Consider the following 21,448-nt stretch of genomic DNA (forward strand, 5'->3'; position numbering starts at 1 on the left):
TGGTTGTCTATAGCCATTTCTATCTGGAGAAAATTTCCTTCTATGCCCGCCCCCCCCCCCTTTTTTTAAAATCATAATGGATGATGGATCTTGTTGAAAGCATTCTCTGCATCAATTCATATGATTTTTATCTTTCCTTGTACTGATGCTGTGTATTTTATAAATTGATCTGTACATATTGAACTATCCTTGCATCTCTGGAATGAAATCCTACTTGATCATGGTGTATACTTTTTTTGATGAGCTGCTGGATTTGGTTTGCTAAGATTTTGTCGAGGATTTTTGTGTTGATTTTCATCAAGGAGAGTTGTCTGAAGTTGTCTTTTCTAGAAGTGTCTCTGTCTGCTTTGGATATTAGTGCAAGTGCAGTATTTGTTTCATATTGTTAGGAAGGATTTCTATTTCTTCAGTATTTTGTCTTTGTTTTTTTTTGGGGGGGGAGGGGCTTAGGCCACAGCCAGTGGTGCTCAGGGCTTACTTCACAAGTGTGTGAAGTTTTTTCCTTATTTTTGTGATTAATTTCTACTTTCTTGACTTTCTGGTCTGAGAAGTTACTTTTCATGATTTCTGTATTTTTAAATTTATGTATGAGTTATGTGGTCTGACCTAGAGAACATTCTCTAACACTAGAGAAGAGTGTGTACTCAGCTATTCTTGGATGGAGGGCCCTGTATATATTCATTAAACTATGTACTTTATCTCTTCAACTAGGACCACAAGTTACATTTTAAAAATCTTTGATAAGGGCCTGAGCAGCACTGCTAGGGTGGCACAGGATAGCCCCTTTACTCTAAATTACAATATCCTCCTTTTAAACTGGCTTAGTAGAGCTGGACATGTGGACTATAGAAGGGGTACATCATCTTCTATTTCCTTTTGTATAGCATCTATGGAAACTAATAGTAATTATATCAGTGGCTCAATGAATAAAGGATGTGGCTCTGTGGGAGAGAGCATGCGATGCATGTGTGGCGCCCTAGGTTTGAGCCCCAAAACTCAATAAGTAAAGATAATTTGTAATTGGTAGTAATTGATCAGGTGATGAATTCATATACAGTCAGCTGTTGTTTCAGTTGACAGAGAACCAAGTTCTCAATTTGACAGCTGAACTTCTCAGACACTTGAATTGAGCTCTGGAGAGGTAGTGTGGGAGTTTAGGTGATTTCATTGCATCCCGTTGACTGGTTCAAATTCTGGCACCACATGTATTACAGTAACCCTGAGTACTGCCAAGTGTCTCTCTTGATCACCAAGACAGTAATAGCCCTTGGACACCACTTGATATGCCCCCTGAAATAAGTAAGTAAATAAATAAATAAATAAATAAATAAATAAATAGGATCATGTAAGTGAGATTTTTTAAGTTGTTAATGAAAAGATGGTTAAAATTCAGCTAAAACAGACCCAGACTGACATAAGTAAAATTTTTAATTTAAAATTTGTTAGTGACAGGTTATCCTAATGATTTAAATTTGGAGTCTCGGGGCCAGAGCGATAGCACAGCGGGTAGGGCGTTCGCCTTGCACGCGGCCGACCCGGGTTCGATCCCCAGCATCCCATATGGTCCCCCAAGCACCGCCAGGAGTAATTCCTGAGTGCAAAGCCAGGAGTAACCCCTGAGCATCGCTGGGTGTGACCCAAAAAGCAAAAAAAAAAAAAAAAAATTTGGAGTCTCATTTAGAATTCTGATAAGTAACAGTTATGAAGCATTTGTATAGCAGTTAGCTATGAAAAAGTGTTTCTTTAGAAGTGTTTAGGTGTATCAGATCTCACTTTCTCTCTGCAGAGTATTCTCGTTATCTTCATGCCCATCTTGATACCCCTCTTACTGAATATAATATTGATGTGGATCTGCCTGGAAGCTTTAAAGACCACTGGGCTAAAAATCTGCCTTTCCTCATAGAAGACTATGAAGAGCAGCCAGGTTTGCAACCCCACATAAAGTAAGTACTTTAAATGATGCCTTTTCCCCTGTTTATTTCCTGACTCAGCTCTAAGTACATCAAAATTAAGAGTAAAATCATTAAAAACAAGAAGAAAAGTTATACCTCCTTGTTAGGGTCAATAATCGGAATAACTATATGGTGGGCATGAGGGTGATTGAAAGAGAGGAGAATTGGGCCCTGGAGGAAGGGAGGTGGATACACTGGTGATAGTGATAGGTGTAGTGTTGGAAGTATGTGCATGGAAAACCATTGTTAATAGTATTGTAAATCAAGGACCCTTGGTTAATAAAAAACGTTAAAATAATTGGAATGACTATAAAGCTCTCATTATCAATTATGGCAGTTAGAAGATAATGGAATATTTTCCGAGTGCTAAAAGAATGTCACATTCAACCTAGAATTCTACACCCACTAAAACTATCTTTTAAAAATAAAAATAAATTTAAAATCAAATAATTAAAACTCACATTCACTAAAGGAATCTCTGAACCATTTGATTAAGGAAGAAGGCAGTTGATCCAACAGCAAGATTTTCAGGTACAAGAACAAATAATGAGAAAAAAAATTTTAAGTATAACTAAGCATATTTAAAATAATATCTTATTTGGGGGGGTCTTATGAAATGGACAAATTAAAAACATTAAATGAAAAACTGGACAGAAAATAATGGGCATAATAGCAAGTTGAGGGGTGCTTTTATCCAGTCATGGCAATGGCAGATGTCAATACTAGTTTGTTTGCTTGTTTTTGAACCACACTTGGCAGTGTCAGGGCTCACTCTAGGTTCTGCACTCAGTAATCACTCCTGATGGGGCGTGAGGGACCAAGTGGAGTGTCAGGGACTGAAGCTGCGTAGGCCATGTGCAAGGCAGCCTACGTGCCGTATTCTGTGCAGCCCCATAGATTTCATTATTTTTAAGGAAAGGATAACAGTCTTGTTTGACACAGTATTACAAGATAAATTAAAACTTTTATTGAGTGGGTTTGGGCTGCACCTGGCAGTGCTTGACGACTGTGCCTCGCTCTGTGCCCAGGAGTCACTCTTTGTGGTGCTTAGTAGACTGTGTGATGCTGGTGATTCACCTGGGCCTCCAACATGCTTTGCCCTTTAAACTCTCTCTGTGACCCCCAAGTCAAAACTTCTGTTGTGATTTGGCACAGTGAAAACTCCCAAATCCTTAAATCATATGAGCAAATACTTAATACCAGGGAGCATTAGGAGGTTGGGAATGACCAAGATGCCCTTCTAAATTGCTGTGCTAGTCAAATTGAGAAGTATTATTATAAAAATAATTTTTTTTAAGATTTGCCTATAATTGATAAAGTTCCCAGACATCTTTCTTTATTACCATTGTTTGTCATAATACGAAAGTTACTCTTTCCAGAAACCACTTCTTTGATCCATCCAGTGAATCAAGGAGTTATCCTGGCTTTAAGATATATTACCCAAGTGCTGGGGAGATAACTCAAAGACTAGAGCACATCCGTTGCATGCTAGAGGCCCAGGTTTGATTTATAATACCTTGTGATTCCCTTGAGCGTTGCTGGGAGTGACACCTGAACCTGCAGTAAGGGAAATAGTCCCTGAGCACCACAAGGTATAACCTCAAAACCAAAAATTGAAAAAATATATATACACACACCTATCTTAAGAGGATCTTTGCTGAGACTTTGGTAACAACTGAGGAAGACAAAAGTACAATTTTGAAAGATCTACAAGCTCTGTAGCTCTACCAGACTCCTTATGGTACTACGGAGTTTATGAGTGGCATCTGGAAGAAGACAAAAGGCTAAGCCATGATATCAAATGATTCGCCAAGGCTGAAGTTGCAAAAAATAATTAAAGCTACGACTGAGATACAAGGTACTTAAACCTAGGTGTGGGTAAAGAAGATGGTATTGAGGAACTCCTACAAGCAATTCCTGAAGAACTGATTAATGAATTTGAAACAGAACAGAAATGCATAAAGAAGTGGCAAGGTTTAAGTACCTTGCATCTCAGTCATAGCCCTGGCCTGTGTCTTGTTAAAAAAAAAAAAAAAATTCAGTAATTCAGTAAAAACTGTATAGTGCCCCAAAGTTTAATTTATTATTGAGGAAAGTAAAGTGTTTTCAACTTGGTATAGCCTAAGTATACAGTGTTTATAAAGTCTGTCTTAGTGTATAGGACTGTCCTAGGTTTTTCGTATTCACTCACCAGTCATCAGCTCACAAGAGCAACTTCTAGCCCTGCAAACTCCATTCATGTTAAGTGCCCTACAAGTACCCTGCACATAAAAATATGCATGTCATTTTGTTGTAGTGGTTGTATTGTTTTGAGGTTGTACCTGGTGGTGCTCCTGGCTTAGCACTCAGGGTCCCTTCTGGTAGGGCTCAGGGGACGATGTGGGTACCTGGAATTGAACCCAGATTGGTCGCATGCAAGGCAAGCATTCTGCCCATTGTATTATTTCTCTGGCCCCATACATGTCATTTTTTATCTTTTATACCTTTTCTCTATCTGGATATGCACAGAGACAAGTTGTATAGGTTTGTAACCTAGAAGAAGAAGTAGGCTACATTCCTTAACCTCCATGGTAGTGGGGTTAACCTGTCTGGGTTTCTGTTACATTTACTATAGCATAAACAAGGACAAAGCCACACCAAGCAACGAATTTCTTTAAATATGTCTTTGTCTTTAAGCCGGGCTAGATTGTTTGCTAAGAAGGTTTCCTAAGCAGATGCCATCTGAGTTGCGTGCTGCCTGTCAGCATTATGAACAAGTATGTGATATGATTGTGCACACACTGATAACAGTTTCATTTGGTAACTTGTATTTAATTAGGTATAAATAAAGATTTTGTGCTCATAGGTTGTCTAGATTAATTTTTTTTTGTTAGAGAAAACAACTGCTTTCCATGCTACATGTCTTTTGTAAAAAAATTTTATCATATTTGCCATGTTTCTTTCAGAGATGTGCTACATCAGAATTTTGAAAGTTACAAACCTGAGGTTCAAGAGCTGATTTGTGTAGCTGATCGTTTAGGATCACTAATGCAGTATGAAACTCCTGGTTTCCTACCAAACAAGAGAATACACAGAGGTATTCTGAAATAATCTAAAAATGACTAAGAGCTTGTAAAACTATGGTGTGCTTCTTTTTCTTTTTTTTAAAGAAATTAATTGTGTTTATTTAAAATCTCTGGATTGAAAAAAAAAAGCTGTTTCTAGTCTGTGGTTTTGCTATTGCAGACATATGGAATATAGGTCTTCATCATTAGTGTGGAGATTGATGGGTAAGGGAGATTTTGAGGCTATAGGTACTTCAATCAGGAGACAGAATTGGGGGAGACAATTTTGGCAATATCTCTTCTTTCCTCTGATTTTAGTTTTAATAGACCCATAAAATTTTGTGCTATATCTCCATTCTTATTCAGCTAACAATACTTGTGATATTTTATGACTTTTGATTGTCACTGAAATTGTAAAGTAGGTAAAAATTAATATTAAAGAAAACTTACAACTACTTTCTCAATATTTCTTTTAGCCATGGGCTTGGCAGCATTGGAAGTCATGCAAGCTGTACAACGCACATGGACCAATTCAAAGGTTCGGATGAATGGAAAAACACGACTGATGCAGTGGAGAGACATGTTTGACATTGCAGTAAAGTGGAGACGGTAATATATGGAAATAAACTGGAATCTTTTTGTAAAATAATGCAAATCTCCTTACTTAATAGGTTTTGAATCCTGTTTTGTTTAATAATAATAGGCCTTTTGGGGCTGGAGCAATAGCACAGCGGGTAGGGTGTGTGCCTTGCACTCGGCCAACCCGGATTTAATTCCCAGCATGCCATATGGTCCCCTGAGCACCACCAGGGATAATTCCTGAGTGCAGAGCCAGGAGTAATCCCTGTGCATCACCGGGTGTGACCCAAAAAGCAAAAAATTTTAAAATAATAAAAAAGTAAGCCTTTTAAGTTATGTTTTTCTTCCTAAGGATTGTCAGAAATTACTGGCATTTTTTTTGGGGGGGAGAAGGGTGCTACTGGTAACCCTCAGCCAACTGGGCCAGTAGATTAATGCCAGGAACCAAGGATACTACACTGCTTAGAACTTGTGGTGCCAGGAGTTATCTGGGCCACCCAGTGCTTCTGGGAACCTTCAAGATCAAACTCAGCAGCCTGGGGCCTCCAGAACTACACCAGGAAAGTTTGGGGAACCCTGTTTGAATCGGGGTCTGTCCAAGGCAAGTAATCTATACTGTCTCTCTCTAGCTCCCCCCTATTTTGAAAATGTTTTATAATTTAATTATTTTTTTTACTCTTTGTTTTGTTTTGTTTTGCTTTTTGGGTCATACCCGGCGATGCTCAGGGGTTACTCCTGGCTCTGCACTCAGGAATAACTCCTGGCGGTGCTTAGGGGACCATATGGGATGCTGGGAATCAAACCTGGGTCGGCCGCATGCAAGGCAAACACCCTGCCCGCTGTGCTATCGCTCCAGCTCCCTATTTTTTTACTCTTGATCCATACCTGGTGGTGCTGGGAAGGAACCCCTCCTGGCATGGTATACTGGGGACCATGAAGCACTAGGAATCAAACCCAGGGATCCTGCCCATAAAGCATATTCTCTAGCTGTCTGAGGCATTTTTCCTGCCTGGCATCATTTTGCTTTGAAATACACTCAATCTTCATAAAATGGAACTTAACTCCAAGCATTTTTCTACTAAAATTTTTTTTCAAATTTTGATTGTACCCAGGATTGAACCCAGGACCTGACACATTCATATATGTAGGGCAAAAACTCTACTTTGTATGTGTGAGAACAAATTATTTACTCTGGTACCTTTGAATGAACTTCCATGCATCAGTTGCTTTGTAAATAAAGAACATCCCTGGCTAACCACATATGTATGGTTCAGAGGGGGAAACCACTGATAATCATTTTCATAAGAAAATTACTGCCCTTCAGTCTAATATTATTGACTTTATTTGGTCTGATAAGAACATCTCATGGGGATTTATAAGGTTGGTGTTTCAATTTCAGATTTAATCGACTGGATAATTCTTATTTTTGCAGAAACTTCCATGTTGTATTTTTAATGCTTTTAGGTTTTATAACATTTCTAGGTTTTATAAAGTCTTTGGCTTTATTACGTTCTTTGTTACAGGATCGCTGATCCAGACCAGCCAGTACTGTGGTTAGATCAAATGCCAGCACGAAGTCTCAGCAGAGGTTTTAACAACCACATCAATTTAATCAGGTATAACCTTCTCTGTATTTTTTCTGCTTTTATAGATAATTACTATGTTTAGAGACCATCGGCCACATCCTTGGACCTCTTCTGAGATTAGTCAGAAAAGCCATTGCTACTCTCCTGGTGCCAAGGGAATAAACAAACTAATCCTGTGTCTGTAAGGGCTCTAATTCCTCTCGGCACTTCAGTTGCCAGAAAGGTACAGTCCTGGGGAGAGAGCTCCAAGGGCCCATGCTCATGTTTTGTAATTGGAGGCTGAGGTGTGATTGCCCCGTGCCACAGGGTTCTCCGGGCAGTGTATCGTTAGTAACCCAAGAAGGATGGAAGGAAAGGAAGGAGGGAGGAAGGAAGAAGGGAAACAAGTTAGTCAGTGGTGAACTGTTTGATGATTGTATGACTGAGACTTGATCCTGAAAGCCCTGTAACTGTTCTTACAGTGACTCAATTAAAAAATAAATAAATAAAATAAATAGAAAAAAAAAGTTAGCTAGTGTGTTAAGAGTGATTTTGTATATAGGATGCCAGAGTCAGACAGAAAAGGGGTGCCCAGATAGGTGGGCAAGACAGGATCCACAAGCAAGTTGAGTATGGTCAAGGATGTATTACTACTTTCTTTGACTGGTGATTAGTTTACATTTAAGACAGTATTAGGAATCTAGGGGCTGGAGCGATAGCACGGTGGATAGGGCGTTTGCCTTGCAACTGGCCGACTCGGGTTCAATTCCCAGCATCCCATATGGTCCCCTGAGCACTGCTAGAGGTAATTCCTGAATGCAGAGCCAGGAGTAACCCCTGAGCATCACTGGGTGTGACCCAAAAAAGGAAAAAAAAAAAACAAAAAAACCAAGACAGTATTAGACTAAAAATAGGCAAACCAAAAATAGTCCTTTTTCTAAAATGTAAATAACTGGATGAGAAGGGTTTTTATTTTCCCTGAAGAGGATGAAGACCTGTTCAGAGATATCTAATCTATTGTAAGATTATAAGCAGTGTGAACTATTAGCACAATCAGATGATCACTTTGGCAACAGATGAAAGAATAGGTACAGAGAGTGACTCTGAAGGCAAAGGGAAGTGGTTAAAAAGTTGTATAGGGGCTGGAGAGATAGTATAGTGGATAGGTGATGCCTTGCAGTGAAAGAACCAAACACAGGGGGGGACCTTAGGTTTCATTTCTGCCACTGTGGGGGGTAGAAAAAAAAGAGGGCAAAAGGACAAAAGACAGATGTTAGTGGGTTCCCATCTTCCCAGAGCACTGGGGTGGCAGGCCCGGCTCTTCTCTGCGTGGAATACCAGCAGGCAGGTTCCTGAGGGGTAGGCATGATGGGGAAAGCCCCCACTAACAGTCAGTGCCTACAACATCAGGGCATCCATAACCGCCTCTCCCTCTCCCCACCTTCACCTTCACCCCAGGGCACGGGGTTGAGGCTACAGTAGAAAGCACGTTTTGTTTGGCCCAGAAGGCCTGGGCAAGGTGAGGGTTCTCTTTGTGGGAGCAGCAGAAGAAAGAAGGGGGCAGCTCTCCAAGTGGGGCACCTGCTCCTGGGAAGAACAGGACATCGACTTCCATGCCAGCCTCTCCCAAAACTTTCCCGAGCACACAGGCAGCACCAGGTGTCTCGAGTTCTAGGGACTCCTGTCCTTCTCCTGTCCTGACAGGGGCAGGAGTCCCTTCTCACTTTCTCCTGCCTGCCCACCAATTCACATGTTCTGTGGCAGGTCCACATGGAAATACCAACCTGGGTTCGATCCCCAGCACCCCATATGGTCCCCTGAGCATTGCCAGGAGTAATTCTTGAGTGCAGACCCAGGAATGACCCATGAGCGTTGCTGAATGTGCCCCCCCACCAAAAAAAAAAATAGAATAATTCATGGGGCCATGAAGAAAACTCAAATGTCAGAACATTGCCTCCCATGTGCAGGACCCTCCTGATTTGACTCCTGGCACTGCATGGATACTGAGCACCACCAGATGCGGTTCCTATTTTTTAAATCATATAATAATCCTAGTGGATATAAGCACCACATTCTGGAAAGCTCTGTAAAATGAAATTGGAAGGGAAGACATAGGTATTGATAAGGCAGGATAGGAGCACCAGAAACAAGAGTATGTGGAACTTTAGGAGGGCCATCCTATTTCCTATATCATCATATTCCAGTTCATACACCTGGTTACCCCAATAGGTCAGGTAGCAGTGGGACAAAAACATAGGCACACTCATGTGGAGGCCGGAGCTGAGGGGATGGGATTATGAAGTTCCCATAATGCCAGTTATAAAGGGAACATTGTATAGGAAGAAACTGGATGTGTACTGATTGTTATAAATATGCATATTAGATGTGAACAGCAACATGTTGGATGTACATGCAGTTTGGGGAGTTTTAAAAGTAGGGGTATACTTATAGGCAAATTTCATGACTTCATCTTTCCTAACAGCTGAGTAGTATTCTATTGTGTAGATGTACCCTTAAGTACTGAGTGGCAAAAGTAGGTAAAGGGATATCCCAAATAACCTTTCGGCACCTACCCTGCAAACCACATGTCCAGGACAGGGAGGGAAGGAGAGAGGGAGATAGTGGGATGGAGGGATAGAGAGATAGAGGAGAGGAGGGGAGGGTATTGAAACACTGTATGAATGAAATCAAATTATGAACAGCTTTCTAAAGATCTATCTCACAGCGATCAATAATAAATCTTAAAAATAAATTAATTAATTTTAAAAATGTAGAGGATTTGTTGTCTACACATTGGTGGCCCAGCAGCACCTCACCACCCCCTGAACATCTGGTATGAATTTGTCACTAATGCTAGGAATAGTTTATGGGGAGCACCAACCCCTAGATAAAAATGAATGACTTGAAAAAAAAATAGGGATGCAATCAAAATGCCAAGAAAAGAATGCTTAGAGTAGGTGAAGCAGATGGAAACAGCTAGACTGAGCTGTTTAATGTTCAAAGGAACATCAGTAGATGATGACATTATGAGAACCAAATGAGTTGCAGGTGTATTGCCAAAAAACCAAAAGGGTTCTAAAAGGAAATTAGTGTAAAGATTGAACTGTACTGGTGGAGGATATTTATTTCTCTCTGGGCCTTTCCAGTCCCAAATTTACTGCCTTTCTTTCAGCAGTAAGAGATGACACACAATCTTGCTAAGAGTATTCTTTGCTCCTCCCATTCATTGGTTGCAAACAAGTGAATATTGCAGATTTTTTAGCTACATTAGCCTTATAGCTCTCAATATTCTTTTGCATGGACACTAAAATCAGGTGTTGTTTAGAGGTAGAGCGATAGTTCAGTGGATAGGGTGCTTGCCTTGCGCATGGTCAACACAGATTTGATCCCTGTCACGCCATCTGGTCCCCTGAGCTCCATCAGGAGTGATCCCTGAGTACAGAACCAGGTATAGCCCCCAAAACCAAAATAAATAAAATTTTATGTTGTTTGGAACATACCTTTTGTAAACATATTCCTTTTTTTTTCCTTTACAGAGGTCAGGTGATTAACATGAGATACCTGGAATATTTCGAGAAAATTCTTCATTTTATTAAAGATAGAATTCTAGTTTATCATGGGTAAATCTTTAATTTTCTTTTTCACAGTAGTAACTTTCATGTAAATACTGATTTTTTTCTTTATATAAATATAAAATTGGTACAAGACCATAAACATTAAAACAATTATAACCATGTCATCAGAACTATGTATTTATTTTTAAATATCGGGAGGGCTGAGATATGATCCAGAGGTAGAATGCATTCCTGGCATGTGTGAGGTCCTGAGTCCTGTTCTTCGCACTGGAGGGATTAGGAGCAAAAAAAAAAAAACTGTAGTGATAATCTAGTTTAGTAATTACCCAAGCCCAGACTTGGATACTTACACATGAACATTGTCCGTTAATTACTCTATATTTCCCTCTTGGCTCTTTTCAGTGGGCTGCTATGTTTTTCCTTAATTCTCATCTGCAGCACACAACTTTTTAGGATTAAGCTCATTGTTTAGAAACTATATGTGACCCACCATTTTGAATATTGACCTTGTCTTATTTAAGGATGGTTTATTTACATAAAAGGTATGGTTTAATTATTATATCTGTAACAATTTTAATTGCTATCTCTCTCTTTCCCCACCTCCTCTTCCCCTCTCTCTCTCTTTTTAAGAGCTAATAATCCTAAAGGATTGTTGGAAGTTAGAGAAGCTTTGGAAAAGGTACATAAAGTAGAAGACCTTCTTCCAATTATGAAGGTAAGTTTATAGTCAAAATTACAGTAGATTTTTTTGGACGGAATGACGACACTTTTTAAAATAGAACTCAACTGTTTTGTGCCTGTTTATATTATGCTATAAGCATTAAAATTTATAAATACTAATTAAAATTTAAAAGTGGGCATCAGACATATACACATAATTACACAGTTAATATAAGAAGCAAAAGAAAACCTGAAAAAAATGCATCCAATTAAATTCTGCTTCTGGCTACAGTGGAGTGACTGGTACTCAGTTGCCCTTCCACATCATAACCATTATAAAACTAGGCAAATGAAGGCAGTGTTTTTAGGTGTTGGGCAGTTATAAGACTTTGATTTACTAGACCAATATATGAAGGTATGGAGGGAGCAAAGGCAGAAGATGATGAGTTTGCTAAATTAAGATTAACTTTCAAGATTAAAATTTAGGTCTCTGAAAGTGACTAGAATTTGCAAGGCAGAATACAAAAGACAAGGGATCTGAGAAAGGTGGGGAGTGGCCAGAGGTCAGTGTGAGAGTTCCTGGTCATCTTGGCAGAGAGATGGGATGTGCGATGGGAGTTTGGGGGGCTCAACCAGGAGAGGCTGTTGCGGGGATGAGGCAGCACAGGTTTTGCAGTTCTGACAGTTGGAATTTTGACTTCACCAGGATGTAGGATTTCTGTGAGCATTTTAGACATTTCGTTAAGAACCCAGATTAAAATAAGAACGCAGTAATAAAACACCACATTCTAGAATGAGGTATGAACTGTAAGACAAAGGACAAAAGACTAAATGGATCACTCTAGTAAAACCAAATCTAAAAGAATTAAATGGATCTATTAGTGAATTTATAGTTTACCAAATAAAAATTTACCTCCTACAACAAAGCAGTATAATCAGACTTTGGGGATAAAAAGTGTGTGTTTTATGGATATGCTTTCACACCTCTTAAAAATATAGGTTACTACAGCCTCCATCCCTTTCAGAGAGCCAGGCAAGCTACCGAGAGTATCCCACCCCTATGGTAGAGCCTGGCAAGGTACCCGTGGTGTATTCAATATGTCAAAAACAATAACAACAAGTCTCACAATGGAGATGTTACTGGTGCCCACTCAAGCAAACCGATGAGTAACGGGATGACAGTGCTGCAGTGCTACAGCATACCCACCACCAAAATGCCAGATTCCTGCCACCATGATGGATTAGAATCCCTCACCACTTCCTCTTTAGTCACCTGATTTCTGTGTTCAGAATCCAAGGGTTTGTTTTGTTTGACTTGTCTATTTTCCTGATTTTTTTTTTATATCCCATGTATGAGTAAATTAGATTAGTAAAGAAGCAAAAATTATGACTTATATTTGAGGGGGATAAAAAACAATTAAGAGCAACAGACTCAAAGGTTATTTGGAGATTGGAATTAGTTCTTTTGAAGTCCTTGTTAAATTCATAAAAGTGTTCAAGGACTTAACTGAAAATTTCAATATACTGATGGAAAATCTCAGCAGAAATATTTATAATTTAATTTTAAATTAGATTATAATTTAATACTATAGTACTATAAGGTAAATTTATTCAGAAAATTTTTTTAAACTTTGGAAATTAATTTTATTTATGTTAAATCAGCCTTTCTAATTTTGAATGGTTTTATAGTTGGTCAGTATAACAATATTTATCTTTGATACAAGCATATTTGGTATGTGAAATATTATATTGTCTGATCATCATTGAGTATCTCATAACAAAAGCTGAAAGTTTTGAAAGAGAAATATAGTACACTCATAGAAATAACAACAAGCTTCCATCTACTTAATCAACAAGTTCTTACAGAAAATATTTTAATTAAATGATGATTGGGGCCTGAACAGTGGATAGGGCACAGGGCTATTGATTCATTCTTAAAAGCACACAGAAGGGGGCTGGAGAGATAGCACAGCGGGTAGGGCGTTTGCCTTGCACGCGGCCGACCCAGGTTCGAATCCCAGCATCCCATATGGTCCCCTGAGCACAGCCAGGGGTAATTCCTGAGTGCAGAGCCAGGAGTAACCCCTGTGCATCGCCAGGTGTGACCCAAAAAGCCAAAAAAAAATAAATAAATAAAATAAAAGCACACAGAAGTACTTTAATATCTTCGTATATAAATTGCTTGGTGAAATGTGATGCCATAATAGCTTTCACTGAAATATACAATGCACTTTATTGAAAAGACAAATTAAATATACATCAGTTCCCTAGAAACTACATGGCTCAAACACTTGGAGTTAATATCCAACAGTAGAATTCACATATGACTGGTGATTTCACCTGGCATCTACTCCCAAAACACAAAAACGTTACATCTGAAATTTTTTTTTTTTTTGGGTCACACCGGTTGATGCTCAGGGGTTACTCCTGGCTCTGCACTCAGGAATTCCTCCTGGTAGTGCTCAGAGGACCACATGGGATACCAGGGATAGAACCCAGATTGGCTATGTGCAAGGCAAATGCCTTACCCACTGCACTATCACTCCAGCCCCAAAGCTTTGATCATTGTACAATAGCCAGAATATGGAAACAATCCAGATAGCCAACCACAGGGAATGGAAAAAGAAGTTGTGTTATGCACAATGGAATATTATGTATATGTAGGGGGGAAAAAAATCATAGTTTGCTGCAATGTTAGTAGAATTGGAGGGTATCATGTTAAGTGAAAAAGTCAGATGAAGAAAAAAATAATACTGCATGATCTCACATCTGTGGAACATAGAGACAAAATAAGGGATAGATAATATCAAACAATAACATGCCCTTGACGTTGGATTAAAAAACTTACTTCATGGGGGGAGGGAATTGGTGATCAGACCAGAGGAGTCATAAATTACAATGGTGGAGGGTCATGGCAGTTGGTGGTGGTACTACAAACTTAAACACTATTGTAACCGTATTTCCTAAAATAAAATAAAATTTTCTTTTAAGAATATTTTTTTCCCCAAGAAAGGCATTTTGGTTTCTGTTGCTGTTTGCTCATCTGTGCTGTCCATTCATGTCCACTCATTCCACATCTCCTTTCCTCATCCAATGTCCTGCCACCATTCTGGATAACCCACCTCCTTCCCTGCCTCCCAGTGGTGTCTTTCATGAAGTACTGCCTCTTTTTTTTTGTTGTCTCTTTATTCAGTCAGTTCTATAAAAAGTTTGCAACATAAATAAATAGATTTGGGGAGACTTTTATGGAGTAATAAAAGGACCAAATTATTGAAATTTCAGTTTGGGGTCTTTTTTGTTTGTGGGGGTGGCACACACCCAGCTGTGCTCAGGGCTTACTCTGTCCTCAGGGATGACTCCTGGTGCTCAGGGGTATCGTATTTGATGTTGGGGATCAAACCAGGGTTGACTGCAAGGAAGGCAAGCTGTACCATTTCTCTGAAACTTCAGTTGTATTAAAAATATTTTAAAACAATGCTGATATCCAAAACTGCCCTTTTACTTATCACCCCTGAACACCATTCTTAGGTCTGTAGATAAACATCTCCATGCTCTATAGAGTCGGAATGTGTGTGTGTGTGTGTGTGTGTGTGTGTGTGTGTGTGTGAGAGAGAGAGAGAGAGAGAGAGAGAGAGAGAGAGAGAGAGAGAGAGAGAGAATGAATTTGCCACTTGACAAATATTTCTGATTCTTATTCCAGAAAAATCAGACTGCTTTGAGTGAGTAGTTTTGAAGTTAAAGGATATTGGATGCAGCTATTCTGCTACAAATAACTGTCTATTAAGATAAATGTGAAAAAAGATTCAATATGAACTCTTGAAAATGATCAGTATCCCTTCCTGATTAGCACAGGCTACAAACCTTTTGTGTAGAGGCTCTCTGCTGACTTCTGTGGGGGACAGGGGATTCTGAATGTAAATTGAACTTTGAGTTTGTGTTTAGAAGTAAAAGCAGGCAGAGAAGTCCTTTACCAATTGCTAAAATGGAGAAACCTTGGTCTCTTGCATAATAGAATTCTGTAACCCTTTTTAAAAACGTGGAAATTGAAGTTAGCATTATAGATTGATGGTTTTGGGGTTTACCATGATTTATGTAATAGTAATGTGAATTTTCTTTTTCCCTAAAAGCAGTTTAATACTAAAACTAAGGATGGGTTCACTGTAAATACAAAAGTTCGCAGCCTCAAAGATCAAGGGAAGGAATATGATGGATTCACAATTACTATCACAGGAGACAAGTATGTATGCTTTTAAGTACATGATGGGCTGGTAGCAGAAAATACATATATTTGTATTGACATTTTCGTGGGAAGTTCAATATGTTGATTTTTGCTTTATTTCAAAATGAAAATTATTGAGGCTGGAGCGATAGCACAGCGGGTAGGGCATTTGCCTTGCACGCAACCGACCCGGGTTCGATTCCCAGCATCCCATATGGTCCCCTGAGCACCGCCAGGGGTAATTCCTGAGTGCAGAGCCAAGAGTGACCCCTGTGCATCGCTGGGTGTGACCCAGAAAGAAAAAAAAGAAAAGAGAAAATTATCAAGGTCCAGTGTAACTAGACCCAGATATTTGTTTAAAGTGACATTTGGAGTATTATGTGACATAAATTCCCAAGTTGTCTAAACCTAATAACGCAGATTTGGTTCCTGGCACCACCTGGTCCTCAGAGCATCACTGAATGCAGCCCTTGAGGCCCCAAGCATTGCAGGATGTGACTCTGGAGGCCCCAAGCATCAGCATGGTGGCCTGGGTGTTTCTGTACTGAGCAGGGCCCGAGCACCATGGTATTCTTGGGCCCTTGCATTGAACTGCCACTTGATTGGCCAAGAATCACAGGTGCAGCCCAGGGACCTCTTTATGGTGTCCGCCCACACCTCATTATTTAGCCTCCTAGTATCAGTGACTGCAGGGAGTTTATGTGAGTGCACTGCTAGAAATTATGTTCTCTCAGACACTCTGCCCCTTGGACTGTGGCTTTCTCAAGTGCCTTTACTCTCAAACTGTAGGAGCCTCTTCATCAGGTTCCTTGCCAGAGCTTACACAGGGTTTCTTGAATAAACACCAGCTTAGCAGCTTCCAGATTTTCCGATTTTCTTAAGGTCTCAATCTCTATCCCAAGTCATTTATAAAAGTACCTTTCCCATTCAAGATAATTCTCCTGCTTTAAAATAAAATTGTTAGGGTGGAAAGAGAGAGAGTACAGCAGATAGGGCATGGCCCTGCACTTGGCTAACTTGGGTTCAATTCTTGGCACCCGATATGGCCCTCTAACCACCACCAGGAATGATTCCTGAGCGCAGAGCCAGGAATAAGCCCTGAGTGTTATTTGGTGTTGCCCAAAAGTAAAAAATGAAGTTGGGGTTTGCTATTAATGTAAAATGTATTCTTCATTGCAACCTCCATTGTGTGTGTGTGTGTTCTCAGATTAAATTATGAGGCAGAAATGGAATCCTAAATAAAAATTACATGAAATTTCTTTTCCTTGAAGCATAGCATTTTATCTCAGCAGTCTTTTTCACCCTATTCATTGCCTTTCTTGTAAGGTAGTTATTTACTATATGTAGTTGTAATCTCCTGTTCTGGATTAAGCTCATATAGAAACTTTTGCTTAGACTGAGGGAAATACCATATTTTATGAAAAAATACTACTTTTGAAGCATGACTCATTTGTATGTAGAAAGGAAGAATACATTTTAGGGTATATCTTATGCCAGTAGCATGCTGCTTGCTTTTTCTTTTTTACTTTTGTGTTGGCCACCTTGAGTAGTATAATTATTTGACACATTTTCTTTTCTTTTTTTTTTCTTTGACACATTCTTGTATTTTTAGGGTTGGCAATATATTATTTTCTGTAGAAACTCAGACCACAGAAGAAAGAACACAATTATATCATGCTGAAATAGATGCACTTTATAAAGATCTAACAGCAAAAGGAAAAGTACTCATTCTATCATCAGAATTTGGGGTAGGTTTTTGTTTTCATTTTATCCGTTTCCTATGATCCTTTTGTGAGCTTTTTAAAACCTCTAGCCCTTTATTGGTATTACATATCTAAGGTTTGTTTAAAAGAATTTTTTTTGTCCTATGAACTCTCTATAAAGCAATTCTCATATTTAAGTAACTATAGTAATTGCATGGGTAGATGGTAAATTTATATAGTTACTACACTGCATTATCATACAGTTGAAATTTCAGTCAAGGCCAGGAGAATAGTTCAGTGATAGACTACTGCTTTGCTTGTAGCAGACCCTGGATTTAATCGTTGGTGTGTGTGCACACACATAGAGATTTAAACAAAAAGTTGATTCATAGTAAAGAAGACCAAACCTGCACTTAATGGCTTTTTCCTTATCTGTGACCTTTTCCCTCCATTGCCCACCCCACCTAAAAGTGTCTCTTTTAAGTTAGTATCTGGCATGTCACCTTTGATACAACATTAAAGACCCTTGAAAAATATTCATTAAAAAAAAAAAGGTTTTTGCAATTTTTAAGATAGCTAGGAAAATAATGCTCTGAGTTGAACTGTATATATATCTTTTTTGTTAAAAATAAATGATATAGTAGGGCAAGAGAGATAGTGCTAGTAGTAATGTACATACTTAGGTTGTTTGGGGTCCTAGATTAAATCTCAAACAGGGTGTTGTTCTGCTAACCCCCCAAAACCACTGGGCCTGAGCAGTGCAGTATCTGCTCAAGCACCAGTCGGACCCACACCCTGTGGTTGAACCTCATGAGGAGGAGCTCCAGAACCACTGGGAGTGATTTTATAAAACATATGAGCAGTATAAAACATACAAAAGCTATAAAAAAAAGCTCCAAGAATATGAGAAGTAGGTTCTTATAGGAGAGGAATGAAGTATTCTTTTCTTGATGTAAGTCATTTTTATATGTCACCTACTAAAAAATAGTTACAGTAAATTTACTTCTAATATTTCTAAGCTCCTGGAAGTGCGCAGCCGCTTTTGAGGCTGTGCAACCTCTTATTGTCTAGTTCTCCCTCTCGGAGAGCCCGGCAAGCTACTGAGAGCATCCTGCCCGCATGGCAGAGCCTGGCAAGCTCCCCGTAGCATATTTAATATGCCAAAACCAGTAACAATGATGGGCATTCCCCTGACCCCAAAAGAGCCTGCAGTGCAGCACCGTCCTGGGAAGGACGAGTAAAGAAAATTGCTAAAATCTCAGGGCTAAGATGAATGGAGATGTTACTGGTGCCCACCTGAGCAAATTGATGAACAATGGGATGACAGTGATACAGTGACACCTACTAAAAAATTGGTTTATAATTCAATATTTAATATTATGAGCACCTTTCTTTTTTCATAGGATGCTGATGCTGTTTGCAACTTGATATTATCCTTAGTTTATTACTTTTATAATTTAATGCCACTCTCACGAGGATCCAGGTGAGCAATATTCTATAATTTTAAAAGTTTTTACATTTACTATTTTGAGTGTAAGTGCAAAAGTACACCTCACAATTATAAGAATACAAAAAGTATTTTCTTAATCTGCCATATCATCAAAAGAATTGTGAAAGATAGTTTTGTGGGTGTTTTTGTTTTTGTTTTTTGCAGAGAGGCACAGGCCAGCAGTGAACAGGACTAACTCCTGGCTCTAGGCTCAGGGGCTACTGCTGGCAATGCTGAGGGTGCCATATGCAGTGCCAGGGATCAAACTAGAGTTGGTCACTTGCAAGGCAAGTGCTTTACCCACTGTACTATCTCTCAGGCCCTGAAAGGTAGTTTGTATATAGTGTGCTTACTTTTACATTCTAGTGATTCAGCTTCATAACAAAAATCAACTGATTTTCTCCATGCCTTGTACTCACTATATTTTAGTTTCTCGTGTTTGCCAAGATGTTTACCATGTCTTCTTCCCTCCCCTTAAATTTTTTGTCAATTGAACTTTTTCCCCAATGTTTTATACATTTTATATGTTCACCTGTTATTCCACAGTTTTTATTATTTCAAATAAATTTTAGCTACTTCTAAATCCATCAAGAATATTTTTAACCAGAAATCACTATGTTTTTCTTTATCCAGAAAAGTGTGCAGTGACTTATGTAAATAAAATGGCATGTTGTTGCTAGCTGGCATATTCAAGACTTGACCAAAATAATATGTTTGAATATATTTATATTTAATACTTTATAAAATAAATTTGTCCTAAATGTGGTAGTAATTGTTATTGTGATAATGGAAGGCATTGAACTAAAACAGGAACATAGATATTATATTAGCATAATTAGGTTTTTTTCACTGGATACATGATGTGCCTGCAATCTATCTATAGCTCCTATAATCAGCTACTTCTGCAGGCGCTGTGTAGATACCCACCATTTTATTATTTGTCTTCACAACTGTTCCATTGGCTCATATGTGGCATACTGCCCTTTTTATTTTGCTGAGTTCTTACTCTCAGGTTTGTGCACTGGGCTTAGCCCTGGTATTTGGGGAACCTTATGTGGTGCTGGAGGTTGAAGAACAAATGCTTTATCTGATGTCCCTTCCCTCTGGCCCTTCATCCTCTCCTCTTACCCAGTTTCTACATGCTGTTGATTCTGTTTCCTAAACCTGTATATTTTTCCTTATGCTCACTGCTAGTGCCAAAGTTCAGACCCTTGTCATCACACACAATAATCTTTCTAACTTCCTTGCCTCCCAGCTTTTCTTCCTACCATTGCTGTCCCCCATAGATCTACCCGTTAGCTCAGGTGCAAACTACCTGAACCTATTATTGTGATCACTGTTGAATCAAGTGTAAATTTGGCAGCGTTGTATACATTGTCTGAGTCCTGCCCTGGTTACTGTTGCCTCATTACCTACCCTTCCTGGGCCCTGTGAAACTTCTTAGGAGTCTTTTTGTTGGCCTCTCTGCTTCAACTTCTTGCTTTTCTTCATGTTTTCATGCCTGTGGGAATGCTTTTCACTCCAGATCAGCCCATTTTCCTGCCTTCTCTGCCTCCCATGATTTCCCAACTCCTTGAAAATGTAGCATACAAAAGCTGTGAGTTCTGCCTTACTAGGTGACCCCTAGAATGATTCACTTTTTTGATGTTAACTTATTGGATTTGGATACTTTCTCTGCCAATGTTCAAGCTGCCTCTTCTCACCAGCCTCCTACACAACAACTGTACCTTAGTTAATCTTTGTCCTGGGGTGCCTTTTATAGGGGGCACACAGAATATAAAATATGTTAAAACTGATTTCTTAGCATATTATGAGACTGTGCTCACTTTTTTGGGGGGAGGGGTGAGCAAAATTTTAAAGGATTAAATGATAGATGTTTGTACTTTAGTATAATTTTGTATTATAATAATTTAGTATAATTAGTATAATAATTTTGTATTATAGTATAAAATATATTACATATATACATTTTAAGCCCAAGCCTCATAAAGTTGCTAGAATATATAAGCAAGCACATTTCTTACTCATATTTCTAAGAAAAGAATAAACAAAAAGAAGGAGAACTTTTAAAAGCAGTGTTTTATAGACTTGGGCTGATCAGTAATTGTTCTCTATTTAATTAGCGTAATAGCTTACTCAGTGATCGTGGGAGCACTGATGGCAAGTGGAAAAGAAGTTGCAGGAAAAATTCCCAAAGGGAAGGTATGTTGGAGCTGGAAGGGAAAATGATTGGTTGTATTTAAATCCCAATTTTTTTGCATTAAAATATGAGTCAAATGGATCCCAAAATGAACCTGTCTCCTCCATATCTGATCACATTCCTAAATTTCTTTTTCAGTTAGTTGACTTTGAAGCTATGACAGCTCCTGGTTCAGAGGCCTTTAGCAAAATAGCTAAAAGCTGGATGAACTTGAAAAGGTAACTACTTATGAGAGGTCAACAAGAGGGTAATATAACAAGTGAGAAAAGATTCTTCCATTACTTTTGGAGTTATATGGCACTGGAATTATACTTGTTTTTATAAGTTTATTATACAGTTTAATAAATACCTGTTTTTATGGTGAAAATGTTTTATTACTGTGTAACACCCCTTAAAGGGTAAGTAGTGAAACTAGTTTTTGAAAGAAAAATGATAAATCTATTATTTATACTATCAGTTGTT

The 21,448-nt window shown here is 38.8% G+C and overlaps 1 protein-coding gene across 4 annotated transcripts in view; it reads left to right on the forward strand.

The window, feature by feature from the left end:
• Positions 1-21,448, forward strand: part of TTC13 (tetratricopeptide repeat domain 13) — a 77,523-nt gene that overhangs the window by 54,543 nt on the left and 1,532 nt on the right. For 2 of the 4 annotated variants that reach the window (XM_055147657.1, XM_055147659.1), the window contains 11 exons: positions 1,787-1,943; positions 4,898-5,028; positions 5,473-5,605; positions 7,099-7,191; positions 10,677-10,760; positions 11,346-11,430; positions 15,506-15,612; positions 17,207-17,342; positions 18,701-18,780; positions 20,910-20,988; positions 21,125-21,204. In XM_055147657.1, the coding sequence (XP_055003632.1) occupies positions 1,787-1,943; positions 4,898-5,028; positions 5,473-5,605; positions 7,099-7,191; positions 10,677-10,760; positions 11,346-11,430; positions 15,506-15,612; positions 17,207-17,342; positions 18,701-18,780; positions 20,910-20,988; positions 21,125-21,204 (1,165 nt within the window). Of the gene's footprint in view, positions 1-1,786; positions 1,944-4,897; positions 5,029-5,472; positions 5,606-7,098; positions 7,192-10,676; positions 10,761-11,345; positions 11,431-15,502; positions 15,613-17,206; positions 17,343-18,700; positions 18,781-20,909; positions 20,989-21,124; positions 21,205-21,448 lie in introns of all 4 variants that reach the window. The other 2 variants (XM_004620313.2, XM_055147658.1) reach the window with 1 other exon arrangement.

This window comes from Sorex araneus, chromosome 9 (assembly GCF_027595985.1).
Source record: "Sorex araneus isolate mSorAra2 chromosome 9, mSorAra2.pri, whole genome shotgun sequence".
Classification (NCBI taxonomy): Eukaryota; Metazoa; Chordata; class Mammalia; order Eulipotyphla; family Soricidae; genus Sorex; species Sorex araneus.